At 33.0% G+C, this 16,551-nt stretch overlaps 1 protein-coding gene and 2 long non-coding RNA genes across 5 annotated transcripts; 1 reads left to right on the top strand and 2 right to left on the bottom strand.

Annotated features, from left to right (window-relative positions):
* Positions 1-3,372: 3,372 nt before the first annotated feature.
* On the bottom strand, positions 3,373-4,239 carry LOC108853796 (uncharacterized). Its single transcript, XR_001949771.2, has 3 exons — positions 3,969-4,239; positions 3,773-3,873; positions 3,373-3,659 (listed from the first exon to the last, which is right to left on the bottom strand). It is a non-coding gene; the product is annotated as an uncharacterized LOC108853796 (long non-coding RNA).
* A 4,832-nt stretch (positions 4,240-9,071) lies between these two features.
* On the top strand, positions 9,072-9,639 carry LOC130511665 (uncharacterized). Its single transcript, XR_008945150.1, has 2 exons — positions 9,072-9,135; positions 9,330-9,639. It is a non-coding gene; the product is annotated as an uncharacterized LOC130511665 (long non-coding RNA).
* A 2,247-nt stretch (positions 9,640-11,886) lies between these two features.
* Positions 11,887-16,437, bottom strand: LOC108853793 (transcription factor GTE8). 3 transcript variants are annotated; one of them, XM_057009013.1, is made up of 11 exons: positions 16,037-16,437; positions 14,247-15,563; positions 14,127-14,169; positions 13,957-14,019; positions 13,594-13,664; positions 13,445-13,517; positions 13,143-13,223; positions 12,970-13,070; positions 12,780-12,849; positions 12,544-12,686; positions 11,887-12,446 (listed from the first exon to the last, which is right to left on the bottom strand). In XM_057009013.1, the coding sequence occupies exons 2-11, from the start codon at positions 15,486-15,488 to the stop codon at positions 12,174-12,176; spliced, it is 2,160 nt and encodes a 719-aa protein (XP_056864993.1). In that variant the 5' UTR covers positions 15,489-15,563; positions 16,037-16,437; the 3' UTR covers positions 11,887-12,173. The 3 variants fall into 3 exon arrangements, with proteins under 3 accessions (XP_056864993.1, XP_018482738.1, XP_018482739.1); XM_018627236.2 differs by having other exon boundaries at positions 12,970-13,079; positions 15,916-16,437; XM_018627237.2 differs by having other exon boundaries at positions 12,970-13,079; positions 16,037-16,436.
* Positions 16,438-16,551: the final 114 nt, after the last annotated feature.

The raw sequence follows: 16,551 nt of genomic DNA on the forward strand, positions 1-16,551 counted from the left end.
TTTACTGAATTCAAACCCTAATTAAAAAGATCATAACCCAAGAGGAAAAATGATTATTCACATCTATATATAGAACTAAGCTCTCTCATATTTGTTCAGGCAACCAAAAATAAGTGTTGCTTCAAAAAATATACAAGGTTAGGTTTTATATCCTGAACTTGACATGTTCTTCTTTAATACGTTTAGTTGTGATTATGGTTATTGTTGTGTTCGTCCTATTTTTTATGACTTTTAGTTGTGATTATGCTTATAAAATATGTTTATTTATGTTGTGTTGGGTGACGATGCTATGCTTATTATTTCTGTGTGTTTCAACTATGCTTATTTATTATGACTATTTACAAGGAATTTTCAAGAAATAATGGTTTCAGCAAGTTATTTAACTCTAGAAAGTGGGAAGCCAGAAATTTAAATAAGAATAATGAACTTATGGGAATGAATTTTCTCCTACTCAATGAGAAGGTTAATTTTTTTAACTTTTTTGGTTTAAATCTTATATAATTTTATTGAACTTGTCCTAAGCAGCAAATTTATGATAAGCAAATCGTTTCTAGTCGTAAGATATTTTCTGAATAAACAAAAAGAACAAACCGCCATGGATGTTGTTGATGATCTTCGTTGTCGCCGGGGAAGAGAGTGATCTTAGATTATGACACATGGTTATATAAAGCTTGTTGTTGATGAACAAACCGACATTTTTATATAAAGCTTGATTATTCAAAGTTACTAATTAACAGAATTGTGACACATGTCAATTATATATCTAAGATTATGACATGTGTTAATTTATCTCATAATTAAAAACATATATATTAAGATAATGACAAAAACGAATTTTAATAAAAAGTAACTATAAAAATTATTAATAGTAATTTTTCCATTTTTGAAATCTAAAAAAAAAGATTATTTGATAGTAATTTTTCTTCAAATAAATTTACATGTGTTTAAATATATAATGATTAAAAATATATATACTTAGATAAAAAAAATGAATTTTAAAACGAAAATTACCATATACTTTTATATAATTATTTTGGTTATAATATAAAAGGAAAATTAATACGGAATCATTTATTTTAATTTTTTAAAAATATGTTTTGGTTATATTATAAAAAGAAAAGTACTATTGAATCATTTATTTATATAATTATAATAATTATTTTTTGTTAAAATTATTTATATTGACACCTTTTTAATTAAATAAGTTATAATATCATGTTCATTATCAACAAAAATAAATAAGGAAAAAAGCTGAAAAATAAGGAAAATTACGTATTTGTTAATTAAATTTTATTATATAAAGCTTGGTTCTTCAAAGTTACTAATTAACATGATTGTGACACATGTCAATTATATATCTAAGATTATGACATGTGTTAATCTATCTCATAATTAAGAACATGTATATTAAAATAATGACAAAAACGAATTTTAACAAAAAGTAACTATAAATATTATTAATAGTAATTTTCCATTTTTAAAATCCTAAACAAAAGAGTATTTGATAGTAATTTTTCTTCAAATAAATTTACATGTGTTTAAATATATAATGATTAAAAATATATATACTTAGATGATAAAAATGAAATTTTAAAAACGAAAATTACCATATACTTTTTATATAATTATTTTGGTTATAATATAAAAGGAAAATTATTATGGAATCATTTATTTTATTTTTTTTAAAATATTATTTTGGTTATATTATAAAAAGAAAAGTACTATGGAATTATTTATTTTATATAATTATAATAACTTTTTGTTAATATTATTTGTATTGACACCTTTTTGATTAAATAAGTTATAATATCATGTTCATTATCAACAAAAAAATAAATAAGGAAAATAGCTGAATATAAGGAAAATTACGTATTTGTTAATTAAATAATTTATAATATCATGTTTATCACCAGATTCTTTCCAAAATCCAAAAAAGATAATTGTAAAGGATTATTTGATATTAATTTCCTTATAAAAAATTTTGACATTTGTTAAAATATCTTATGATTAACAAAATATATAGGAAAATAATAAAAACAATTTGTGTTTTAAAAAGTAATTTTTTGCAGGATTGAGTAAGAAAAATACCTGGTGAGTTTTCTTGCATGTTCTTTCACATCTTCACGTGTTATATGTTTTTTTGGTGTCACATGAGGAAATAATGAGAAGGTTAATTTTTTTTTTTTAACTTTTTAATTTTAGTTTACATTCTCTTATTGAAAAGTTTGGAGAATGATTACGCCGTCATTGAAATCTGCAATTTTAATGTGCAAGATTGCAATTGAAACTACAGAGTTTCAGATCATAAATTTCAACAAATACCTCAGATACCGTCTGGAAATTTTTGATTCTGAAATTATTAAGATTTAGACCACGTGAAAGACTCAACATACGATTTATATGGTAAGATTCTTTTGGTCAGTTATTTCTTTATATATCTCCCCTTATGTATCTTTCTTTCAACCTATTGCCTATTTTTAATTAATTTTCCTTGAAATAATCCTATTCACTACAAGAGAACAACACTTTGGCGAGGAAAATTAACGAGGAAATAAAATCCTCGTAAAATTGAATCGACTTTACGAGGAAATTACAAAGAAAGAACAAAACGTCGTTATTTCCTCGTAAAGTAACGAAGAAAACATTTCCTCATTAAAACAACGTAAAGTTACGTGGTTTTAACGAGGAAATTCTCTTTCCTCGTTAAAACCACGTAAAGCTTGCATCATCTTTACGAGGAAATGAGGAAATAGAGTTTCCTCGTAAACACAACGTAAATTCGCGTCTTCTCTACGAGGAAATGTTTTACGTGATTTTAACGAGGAATACTAAAGCACATTTTTTTTGCTACCTACCTATTCCTCGCAAAACTTCAACTACCAGATTCGAAAATTTTCTATAAACACTACAAGAAAACATGTCTGTTGCAAGGGAAAAAAGCATCGCAATTCCGTTGCAAATCGCGATTTGCAACGAATTTGCAAGGAAAGTCGTTTCCTTGCAAATCCTTACTCGCAAATAAAAAACGCTCGCAATACCCTCGCAAATTTGCAACGGAATATGGTTCGTTGCAAATTTGCAACGGAATATGGTTCGTTGCAAATTTGCAACGGAATATGGTTCGTTGCAAATTTGCAACGGAATGTGGTTCGTTGCAAATTTGCAACGGAATGTGGTTCGTTGCAAATTTGCAACGGAATATGATTTGTTGCAAATTTGCAACGGAATATGCTTCGTTGCAAATTTGCGACCGAAAATGGTTTATTGCAAATTTTCGATAGATTTACGAAATACAGTTTCTTCGCGACTTTTTGAAAAATATTGTTTTTGCTATTATTTATATTATCAAAATTGAAAAAAAAAACAAAAAAAAAACACAAAATACAATTTTATATTTCCTCGCAGTTCATTGTAACTAATTTTATAAATCGTTTTACAATTAAATCCGGTTTACAAACTAAACCAGAATTAAAAAAAAAAAAAGTAAAACCAGAAAAAAAAAACTAAATCTAATCTTGAAGCTTCAAGCCGCGTCCCAACCTCAAGTCGTGTGACGTGTGACGTGAATCCAACGACCACCACATTTACCACAAATCGTCTTAGTCTTCTTCTAGCAAATCCAACGACCACCGTATCATCTTCTTCTGCCGCAAAAACTCCTTTATAAGGAACAAAGATATGTTGCCAAAAAAAAAAAAAAAGGAACAAAGATAAAGTGAGAACGAAAACACACGCACACAGATAGAAAGAGAGAGAGAGAGAGAGAGATTACACAGGAGGAGACGAGGAGAGGAGGAACTGTGGCGAGGAGGTGACGATGGCCACGGGCTAGAGCTCGGCAGCGATGGGCCTAGAGCTTTCCATCTCTTCTGTCTAAAAATCACAAGAAGCAAGATTAGATCTGGTGGAGCTTAAAAGTACTTCGTTTGCAACAAAAATATATGTAAAGGGCTTCTTCTTCTACTTACCTTTAACGATTATTTCTGGTGAAGATAAAGAGAACTGGTTCTTGAACCTTATCTGTACACTTTCTCCTTCTCCAATGCTCTTTTATGGTGAGGAACTCTGGTAACTGAAATGGTAAAGTCAAAATCTGAGAGAGAGAGACGATTGGAAAAGCAGAGAGAATGATAAAGAAAGAAATGTGGGAGAGAAGAAAAGAAATCTGATTCGTTGGATTAAATGTATTCTACGGACAAGATTAGAATCCTTGCACATGTGGCTAGACCAATCACAATTTTCCTTGTTTTCTTTTAGTTTTTATTTATCTTTATAAGTATCTTGTTATTAGAGAACGAGGTAAGGTTTAAATTTTAATGGTTCGTAGGTTTGTGTTTCATGATGCACAAAATTTTTTTTTGTTAATTTGATAACTTTAGTAAGTGTTATGAATTATTTTACTTATATTATTTACTTTTTATTAGTATTTAGTGTTTTAGATTTCATCATTATTTTAAAATATACTGATTTTATTTAAAGTTTATAAAGTGTATAATTTTATGATTTAGTTTAAAAAGTGTTATAACTTTTGGAGTGTTGGATATTAGCTTCAGTATATGATTTTTGTTTAATTGTTAAGTTTTAATGTATCATGATATAGAGTTTAGAATATGATGTAGGACTTAGAGTACATGAAGGGTTTGAAATATATAGTTTAGGGTTTAGATTTAAGATTGAAGAATTTGAGTTTAAAAAGATTAGATTTAGAATTTAGGTTAATATTTGAGTTTTACCATTTATGTTTGAAGATTAAATTTATTATTATGTTATATGATTTAGTTTTAAGGTTTAGAGTTTAGGGTATACAAAACTAATTAGTGATTTGGGGTATAGAGTTTATATATATATTCTAGGGTTGTAGATATAGTGTTAGAGTTTAGATTACTGATTTTTTTGTGTTGTTTTGTGTTTTTTTTTTGGTTTTGAAGTGTCTAATGTAAAATTTTAAATTTTGTATATAGTTTGTGATATTATATATATTACAAAAATATTTTTTATTTAAATTTTGAGTTGGGAAAATGATTTTGCGAGGGAAATGCAATGAACCCCTCACAATTCTCTGGCAAAATTTTGATTTGCAAGGAATCTCTTCCAAAATCCTTGATGAAATCCAAACCGTTTGGTTTTTTGGGGGTGATAGTGGAAAAGTTGACAGATAAGTCACCCTTACTGCCACTCTACAGAACCGGACATGAGATTCTGAATTGGCTAGTTGTAAATAGCCCCAGGACTATGGAATAAAGGATTATCCCGGACCTCGATGTCGGCTCTTCGCCACCTGGGGCTGTAGTATGTTCCAAGGGTTGGGCGAAAATTCCGGAAAGATGGACTTGCAAGGAAATTGCAAGGGATCTCTCACAAATCTCTTGCAAAATTGCGATGGAATTTGCAACCCTCGCAAATTTGCAAGGGTTTTGCGAGGGTTCCATTGCTAGTCCCTTGCAAATCTTTTAAGGTTTCGTTTGAGGTTTTGTTGTGTTTTCAGACTGTATTACTTTATGTATCTGGTTTCAAAAAAGACCTTATGTGAAAATATGTTTAACATTTTCTAGAAATTTAGTTGATGTATATTAATTACATAAGCTATAAGATTTAGATGTTAATTACTTCGTAATAGTAGTTTCACTAATTAAGTTTATAACCATAATTGATTAAATTTCTGAAAATATTTTTGACATACATTTTAAACACTAAATAGTTCAATAAAATGTGTTATCCGACATGAAACCCAAACCGTTCAAATTCTGGAAAGATGGATTTGCAAAGAAATTGCAAGGGATCTCTCGCAAATCCCTTGCAAATTTGCGAGGGAATTTGCAACCCTCGCAAATTTGCAACGGTTTTGCGAGGGTTTCATTGCAAGTCCCTTGCAAATCCATGTCAATGTATTTTAGGGTTTCGTTTGAAGGTTTGTTGTGTTTTCAGACTGTATTATTTTATGTATCCGGTTTCAAAAAACAATTTATGTGAAAATATGTTTAACATTTTCTAGAAATTTAGTTGACGTATATTAATTATATAAATTATAAGGTTTGGATGTCAAGTACTTCGTAATAGTAGTTTCACGAATTAATTTTATAACCATAATTGATTAAATTTCTGAAAATATTTTTGACATACATTTTAAACACTAAATAGTTCAATAAAATGTGCTATCCGACACCAAAATCCTTGATGAAACCCAAACTGTTCGAATTCTGGAAAGATGGATTTGCAAGGAAATTGCAATGGACCTCTCGCAAATCCCTTGCAAATTTGCGAGGGAATTTGCAACTCTCGCAAATTTGCAAGGGATTTGCGAGGGTTCCATTGCAAGTCCCTTGCAAATCCATGTCAATGTATTTTAGGGGTTCGTTTGAGGTTTGTTGTGTTTTCGGACTGTATTATTTGATGTATTCGGTTTCAAAAAAAATTATGTGAAAGTATGTTTAACATTTTTCAGAAATTTAGTTGACGTATATTAGTTACATAAGTTATAAGGTTTAAATGTTAAGTACTTCTTAATAGTAGTTTCGGGAACTAAATTCATAACCATAGTTGATTAAATTTTGGAAAATAATTTTTGATATACATTTTAAACACTAAATAATTTAATAAAATATATTATCCGACACCAAAATCCTTGATGAAAATCAAACCGTTCCAATTCTGGAAAGATAGACTTTTCAAGAAAATTGCAATATACTGTATACACAAGTCTAGTCTCTTGCAAATACATCACAAATTTGTGAAAGAATTAAGAGGAACTAAGAGTGACTTGCAAAGTTCTCACAATACTCTTGCAAATTTGCAAAGAAATATTTTTCTCGCAAATTTGCGAGGAACTTGCGAGGATTCTGTAAATTCCCTTGCAAATCCCTCGCAAAACTGCGAGAGAATAGTTCCCTCGCAAATATATTTTTCCTCGCAATTACGTTGCAAATGCATTGCGAATTTGCATGGAAAAATTTCCGTTGCAAATTTCCCTTGCAAATGGGCTGTTTTCTTGTAGTGAAATATGGAAGTTCCAACATCATTTTAAACACACTAATATTGAGGTTTGAGGTTTGGAATGAAGAGTAGAAGATAAGAAAGATGGTGTTTGTGGTTTGGGGTTTTAGATTTTAGGCGTTTAGAAAGCATACCTCATTAATTCCTCGTAGTTAACGAGGAAATAACGACGAAAATAAAAAGAAAAAAGAAAAATGCGAGCCTCGTTAATTCCACGTAAGACGAAATCGTCGTAAAGGCCTCGTAAGCTTACGTGGAATTACCGAGGCCCGTCGTTTATTTCCTCGTAATTTCCTCGTGGGTTTACGAGGTTTTAACGAGATATTTTGTCTAAACCCCTAAACCCTAAACCCCAAACCCCATCTTTCTTCTATTTTGTCTAAATCCCAAACTCCAAACCCCATTAATAATTTTATAATTTTCAAAAGATTATATTTTCAAATCTTCCTAAGATTGTATTTTTGTTGCAAAATAAATAATTTGATTTTGTATAAGTTTATATTAGAAAGAAGAGATTGATATTAGAAGTTAAAGAATTGTGGTTTTAAATTTTGAGTTTTGTAATTTGGAATGAAGAGTAGAAGATAAGAAAGATGGTGTTTGTGGTTTGGGGTTTTAGATTTTAGGCGTTTAGAAAGCATACCTCGTTAATTCCTCGTAGTTAACGAGGAAATAACGACGAAAATAAAAAAAAAGAAAAATGCGAGCCTCGTTAATTCCACGTAAGACGAAATCGTCGTAAAGGCCTCGTAAGCTTACGTGGAATTACCGAGGCCCGTCGTTTGTTTCCTCGTAATTTCCTCGTGGGTTTACGAGGTTTTAACGAGATATTTTGTCTAAACCCCTAAACCATAAACCCCAAACCCCATCTTTCTTCTATTTTGTCTAAATCCCAAACTCCAAACCCCATTAATAATTTTATAATTTTCAAAAGATTATATTTTCAAATCTTCAAAAGATTATATTTTTGTTGCAAAATAAATAATTTGATTTTGTATAAGTTTATATTAGAAAGAAGAGATTGATATTAGAAGTTAAAGAATTGTGGTTTTAAATTTTGAGTTTTGAAATTTGGAATGAATAGTAGAAGATAAGAAAGATGGTGTTTGTGGTTTGGGGTTTTAGATTTTAGGCGTTTAGAAAGCATACCTCGTTAATTTCTCGTAGTTAACGAGGAAATAACGACGAAAAAAAAAATGCGAGCCTCGTTAATTCCACGTAAGGCGAAATCGTCGTAAATGCCTCGTAAGCTTACGTGGAATTACCGAGGCCCGTCTTTTATTTCCTCGTAATTTCCTCGTGGGTTTACGAGGTTTTAACGAGATATTTTGTCTAAACCCCTAAACCATAAACCCCAAACCCCATCTTTCTTCTATTTTGTCTAAATCCCAAACTCCAAACCCCATTAATAATTTTATAATTTTCAAAAGATTATATTTTCAAATCTTCAAAAGATTATATTTTTGTTGCAAAATAAATAATTTGATTTTGTATAAGTTTATATTAGAAAGAAGAAATTGATATTAGAAGTTAAAGAATTGTGGTTTTAAAATTTGAGTTTTGAAATGTTAAGAAGATTATATTTTCAAATCTTCAAAAGATTATATTTTTGTTGCAAAATAGAAAATTTAAATAAATAATTTGATTTTGTATAAGTTTATATTAGAAAGAAGAGACTGATATTAGAAGTTAAAGAATTGTGGTTTTAAATTTTGAGTTTTGAAATGTTAAGAAGATATTGAGGTTAAAAGGAAGATATATTTGTAATATATGAAGTAGAATATAAGAAAGATGGGGTTTAGGGTTTGGGGTTTGGGGTTTCTGATTTTAGAGGTTTAGTAGAAATTTGCCTCGTTAAAAACTCGTAATTTACGAGGCTTTTACGAGGACCAGAAAGACGGGCCTCGCTTATTCGTCGTTGGATTTGGGACGGGCCTCGCAATTTCCTCGTAAGTTTACGAGGATTTTACGAGGAAATAAAACACGGGCCTCATTAATTCCTCGTAAAGCTACAAGGAAATTGCGACGCCTTCGTAAGTTATATATACAACCCAAACCTCACACTCTCCATTCGTTCCAACTTCCTCTCCAATTCCTCCTCATTTCCTCTCCAACTCCTCTCCCATTCCTCTCTCCTTCGAAATGGTAATTTCCTCGCTCCCCATAATTAGTTTAGTATATTAGGTGGTTAGTTTAGGGAATTTAGATAGGTTTATGGAATTTATGTTCGTTAGATAGATTTTTTAATTATTGATGATAGATTTTTTATTATTGATGATCATAAACTCAAAAAATATATTTTTGCAGGTTCGCAAGAACATGCTTACTGCTAACTACAGAGACATGTTCGGTGAGCCTGGTAGTCAGTTAGACCCTCCAGGTTCTTCTTCAGGTGCCGGCGGTTCCGTGTGAGTGGACTCGAGGCCTTCATCGACGTTATAGCGGCCACAAATCCGGAATGAGAAACTTTGTTGAGGAACATGAAACAACAAAATCCCATTCCAGGCGAGTCATCGGGCACACATGACGAGGAGGATGTTACGAGGAGGAGCAAGGAATTCTACGAGGCGAAGAATGGGCCTTAGTTTTTTTTTTGGTTCATGTATTATAAAATCCAAAACTTATTTATATATAAAATATTTTGTTGCATTTGAATTTTATTTAAAATTTATTTATAAACCACAAATATATAAATATTTTTACTAAATTAAATTAATAATTATTAAATTTATCAATATTATTTATTAATTCGAAAATTCACATTATACGAGTTATTTACGTCGAAAGCTAACCGAGGAATTTACGAGGAATATTTTACGAGGTATTTACGAGGAAAGCTTTTCAAGGAATCTGCGTGGAGTTTACGAGGAATATATTTCAAGAAAGTTACATCAAATTTACGAGGATTTCTTTTCAAGGAAATTACGTGTAAGTAACGACGAATGCATCACGTGGTTTCTACGAGGAAAGCCCGCGAGGATTTTACGAGGAAATGCGGCGAGGAACTTATGACGAAATCTTTACTTCGTTTTTACGAGGAAATGGTTGACTCGCTACTTTACGAGGAAATGGCGACGAAATGTGTGTTACGACGGACGATAAACGACGAAACCTATTTCCTCGTTAATTCCTCGGAAACTTCCTTTTACGAGGAATTAACGAGGAAATTGGCCCTCGTTAAATATCTGTTTTCTTGTAGTGTATTATATAACATGATTTTGTTACAAATGTGATCGGATATATCAAGAACATGGAGAAATCAGATGTTCGTAGTCGGACTAAACCTATCCTCCGAAGAGTTATTCTAACTTTATTGTTAGGAAGGTATATTTCAGTTTCAATTGTATTAATCAATTTCAATTCTATTAATCAATTTCGTTTTTTTATTTTTTTATTTCTCTTTTACATTAAATATTATATCTTAAACAGAGGAATTGAGATACAAGCAACACTATGAGCTGAACAAACAGAATTATTTGAAGATAAGTATCGTGATGTAGAGAGTAAAAATATTGTTCTTATCATGACAAGTGTTTTGGTGAATACATATGAAGATGAAATTTATTTGTCGGCATCATCTGGAACAAAATTCTTATTGAACAATGATTTTGATTCAGTTTCCGACTTTCGAACAAGGTATTATCTAAATTTATTAAGTTATTGATGATGAACATGATACTAAAAATTATTAATTTAAAAAAGAAGTGTAAAATTAGTATCGATAGAAATTGTAAAAGAGTAATTTTAAAATTAGTTATTAGTAACTAGAAATAATTATTTTATAGCAATTTATTTATTTCTAAAATTCTAAAGACAAGATAATTGTATAAGGTTATATAACAGTAATTTTCTATTTCTAAAATCCTAATCAAAAATGTAAAGGCGAATCAAAAAGGATATTTATAAAATAGAAAAAATTTCCTTTTTTAAAAAATTCTAGCAAAATAAAATTTTAAAAACTTATTTAGTAAACCATTAGATTAGTACATAAAAAAAGGAAAATGTTATCATTTACTTGATTGGCGTTATTCTTCGACTTTCAATTTTTCTTATTTTTCATTCAATTTTTTTATTTTAGGTTGGGTTCAATTGAAAAATTTAAATATAATGTTTTTTCTAATCCAAGTAGAAAGTTGATAACAATTCATCTATGTACCATTATTATAAAATACAAATTTTAACTTGAACAAAAATTATTTTTAGTTATAAAATAAATCTCACACAACATATGCAAACAATCATAAAACTATAATAAAATGATTATCATTTTATGTTTTCTATTAAATTAAAACATCAAACAAAACCGTTGCCACGCAACGGGCTCATATCTAGTTTTTAATAAAATAATTTAATTAGGCATGTTTTCTTAATTTTATATATTATAAATATATCCAATAAAATAGAAAAAAGTAACTTATTCAGAATAAAAATATTAAATAGTATATATTAATTTTCAATACCATGATCATACTACTATAACAATCACTTTATTAAGTAGTATAATAAAAACATATAATTTATGCAATATACTGCCTCTGCAACATACTTGTTTTAGTGCATCCCGCTACTATTTTATCATCAGTTCTGCCCATACTGATTTTATTGCAACCGCTACTATTTTAACATAAGTTCTGCCCATCAACATCCTTAGATTTGTTGAAAATAATGTCTTTTTGAGGAATCGTGTGTCTAGAACAATTGCTACATGTTTTGGGATATCAGCATCGCATTTGCTGGAATTGTTACATGTTTCATAGTTACATTATTAATTTGGTTGATGAAGAAGGCAAAATCATCTTCTAACTCACTCGAGTTATAAATTTAGCCGATCAAGAATTGGTAGTTTAAATGTTTGGAATAGTGGTCTAACAGAAACATTAGTCAGAGCTCACTACAGATCATTTCAAAAGGAGTCATCTAGAACAAATGTACTACATAAAATCCTTACACAGACAATGGTCTTGCCTGTTTTTTTATCCATTTTTTTTGTTATATCATACACTAAGGACTCCTCGTGAAGTTTTAATCGTTTGCTTCTTCTTTTACATATTCACACACCACACTTTAAGAGAAAACCATTCCGTAGCTCATAAAAGCCATGGAGTGGGCTTAAACATCTCTTTCTTGTGTGTCTGTGTACCAGCCCTGGCTATTGTTTCATACATATGTTTACACTTAATTTTTCAATCGATTTCACCTTCTTCCACGTCTGTGGCTAGCTTTGGAACAGCAGGAGGAGCCTCGGGTTCTTCTTCATCATCATCTTCTTTCATGTACAATCCGAGTTGCTCAAGAGGGTTCATTCCTCTGATGTTGAAACTTCCCAGGGCGTCTAAAGTTCTCTCGGGGCTGATTTCATCTACTGAGCTAAGTAACTGCTCCGGCGCACTCGATCTCAGCATCTCTAGGTCCTCCAGGAACCGCGAGTTCTCGTTGATCTCCACAGTTTTCTCCATCTGCACCAAAGTCAAAACATGTGGTGGAACATTTTAACGACTCTTCTCACAGAGTTTGTGATCCTGTAATGCAGAGAGGTTTGCTATGTAATGTTACCTTTAATAAAGCTTGGCGAGCGGCTTCTCTTTCAACTTCTCTCTGTCGCTTGGACTCGGCAGCAGCTTCTGCAGCGGCCTCTGCTTCAGCTTGGCGACGAGCATCTTCAGCTGCCTCTGCCTCAGCTTGTAGCCGTGCTCTCTCTGCCAACACAAAATAGAAGTTTTTTTCAGTTAGAAGAACATAAAAACTTGTTACCCGTAACAAGGATCAGGTGACTTTATAATATAAACAACCTTTCTTCTTCTTCAGTTCGAGTTCTTCTCTTTCCTTGCGAAGCTTTTCCGGATCGCCCTTATTACTATTCTGCTCTCATGCAAAGTTCATATAAATTAATAGAATTCTTAATAAACTAATTTCAATAGGGAGTGTAAATCCAGTTAAGTCAAATAAAGATTAGGCTAAACTGAGGACAAGTAGACAGACCTGTGGTAGTGTTTTCTCGCGTGCTTTTAGAATGATATCTGCAAACTTGTTCTTCAACAGCGCAGCTCTATATTTCTTCTCAGATGAAGCCGGATTTTCCACTGTATTTCCTAGAGTATTAAGTCTGTGAGATACTCACTTAATGACTCAACTAAATAAACTCTGCTTCTCACCATCATGCTGACCATCTGTTTCATCAGAACTAGGCTTTTGCTGAGATGTATTATCCATTGGTTCCGGAGCACCATTTGATTCTGTAATAAATGCACCAAATATGCAAACTGTAAGAAAAAACTATTTGACAGTAATTTTGCAACCAGTGGCAATCACCAACATCTATTACATTTCTCCACTGCAGTCAACTATAGTTGTTCTAACTCATGAAAGAAAGAAATATGGGAAGCTGAATAGCCCAGAGCAATAAAGGTAGAAAACCAACAAGCAAAACCTCAAGCTTATGATTTTAAATACTCACCACTTCCATCAAGAAGACCATCAATCCTCGTATCTTCATCTCTTTGAGCCTCAGAATTTGTAGTTTCAGGTATCTGGAAAGTTATCAGTTGCGTCGTTTAGATTCATAACAAACTACTCGCCTTGAAAAGCTAACATTGTATATTATACCTTGGAAGCACCTTCTTGGATCATGGGTTTAGCGTCATCAGACTGATCTTCAGAGCTCCCAGACTCAGAATCTGAAAAAAGCAACACCCAGTTCAATAACACACAGAACTTGATATAGCAACTGATGCTACGAAAACCTATCAAGCTCCCTATTTCATGCAAAACAAGATTCTAGGTGCAAATAAGAATATGAAACTTGATAGACAGGAAATATATTTGAGCAACCAAATGATCATATGGTAAAACAAAAACGAAAACGCTACAAATGATCATTAGTCGGTGATATATTATGCCATCCATAGAAAACCTAGAACAAGCAAGTTTTCTAAAGGAGTTGAGAATTTAATATGGATAACGACTAACCACTGGAGCTCCTTGAGATGGGAGGTTCGTTCCCACCGACATACTCATCAGCCATGTCACTCCCTAGAAAGGAACACAGAAGCAGAGCGAAGGTTAAAAAAATGGCGGACACAGAGATCACTGCAAGTATAAATCCAGAACATAATTTGTTAACAGATTCTGAGTTTCACCTCGTTGCAGCAACGAATTGCTAGGTCCTGATCCATTGAGAAGCTGCAACAAAAGAAATTTGATCCCTCTCAGTAAACTTGAGTTTAAAATTTTGTTCCAGCTGGTGAGATGACAATTACCTCTATTTCGCATGGCTCAACGCTCGACTGCTTCGCTTCTTTCTCTTGGATATGTTCATCCAGCAGCTTTTTTAGACTGAATAGTACTTCATCACTTAGAACATCGATGTCTATCTCGATTTCATCTTCCGCAATTTCTCCTCCATTTGAACTGTGTTTCTTCAAGAAGTCAATGATCTGTGCAGGAAGTTCCTCCAGTAGTGACTCGAGCTGTTTCCCCAATCTATGCCTCTCCTCTGCTGTCATAAGTGGTTTCACTGGTTCAGGAACACTCTCTCTAACAGGAGAAACCATCTTTCTCTTCTTCGCCGGAGGAACAAACACAGCAGTTCTCTTCTCCTCACGAGGTTCCAATGTGGTTGCAGGCAAAGTTTGCATGCTACACACTGGTAGTTTCTTTTCAATAAGTTTCCACCGCGCTTCAAACAGTTTACTTAGGATATCCCCCATAATGTGAACATCATGCCCTGGAGGGTTATATGTCATCGCGTTTGCAAATGTAAGCCTCACATCAGCAGCAAACTCATGTGGACTTGAGTATCCACCAGATGCTAAGTTCTTCTTTATCGTCCCTAAGTCCATGGGATGCTTGATGATAGTGAGATAGTCTGGTATGTTAAGCTTCACTACATCAACCGGCGCCTGGAAAACCCAAGAATGCGGATGAGACCACAGCTTTTTCAGCAGCGTGTCACATTGCTTCATCAGTGTCACGTTAGTAGCGCTAGGGATAGACTCTTTAGCGGAAGACTCAAACTTCCCGGTGGAGCCACGGTTCCATCCACGAGAAGCCGTCCCAGGCTGCTGCCTAACATTCTTTCCAGGCCCCATTGCAAAATCAGATGGCCTCTTCGAATTGCTGACTCGAGATGATGATACCTTTTGAGCAGAGCTAAAACCCATTCTGGCACTAGTGGACGACACGGAGGGTGTGTTCATCCTCTGCAACTCAGCATTCTTAAGAACTATCTTAGTCTGCTCTAGCTCCAGTTTGAGCCGATGAATCAAATCTTTCCTCTCGGATTGTGACATGCTATACAAAGAAATGACTCGTCTCTGGACACCGTAAGGATCTTCATCATCAGAACTCAACTTAACACAGTTTCGTGCAGGAGTGCTTGAGTTCTCAGATGCAGTGACCTCAGTATCAATCTGCGCAGAGCTTCCAGAGCCCTCTGATTCATCAGGCGCCTCGAAAGTATTCCGATAATACCCTCCAGGGAAAGCAGCACTCTCAACCATTTCCTTTTGGCAAGAAAGAACTTCAACAAATATAAAACCCTTCCTCGCTTCTAAAAATCACAATTTGCAAGAGACCTGCATCACATATATCAACAGAAACTAATAACTCACAGAGACAGTTCCTATTCCCATTTCAACAGATAAAGTTCAAATATTTGCAACATATACTCAAAAAAATTAAGACGTCGGCAACAAACTTGTTATAACACAGACATCAAGATCTAAACAATGTTAACTAATCATTGTCCTAAAAAAAATCGGTCTAGGGTAGGCAGGCGGCAAATCAAACCTAAACGATTTTTTTCAGGAACGATTTGTTCCAGGCGCCTGCCTAATCAATAATCACTTTAGGTACTGCCTAGCGATTCTCGAACATTGGAATTAATAATATGCCGAAACAACAAAAAAATACTCATGTTTTGCTTACCCAATTTCACTTATATAGTTTTTGGAGCCCTAATCAGATGCCAAATCAAATGAAACCTTCTTTTCCAGCTCTAATCATTCAATTTAGCAAAAACCCATAACCAAACCAGATTGAATGTTACCATTAGCAGCTCCAAATAGCTGAATCTTCACGAGCCCTCCTCCACGGAAATCAACTTCAAATCAAACCAAGACAGGAACTTTCAAACCTCAATCAACCTCAGATGCGACTTGCGAGCTCCCCACGAAGTACCAATCAAAAGGGAAGCAATTATTCCGGGAAAAGGGGGGAATTTTACAGAAACCCTAGAACGAAAAATCGCCCCCAAAGATCCGTGAACCAACCAAACCAAACCAAACCAAACGCTTCACGAAGCAGAAGAAGATTGAAACAACAACAAACCCTAGAATCTCGAATCGAATTACGGAAACAAACCTAGAGACTCTCGAGATCGAATCGTCGGCGATTTGTAAAATATCAGAGCTTTTTCGCGTGAGAGAAAAATAAGGTTTGGATACAGAACCAAGTCGGGGAGGATCGACAAAAGCCTAAAAAATTAGTCTGATCGGACGGACTGTGTTGATTGTTGTAATAGCCGCCAGATCTACATCCAACGGCCAGTATGATTATTGTCTG

Source organism: Raphanus sativus, chromosome 4 (genome assembly GCF_000801105.2).
Source record: "Raphanus sativus cultivar WK10039 chromosome 4, ASM80110v3, whole genome shotgun sequence".
NCBI lineage: Eukaryota > Viridiplantae > Streptophyta > Magnoliopsida > Brassicales > Brassicaceae > Raphanus > Raphanus sativus.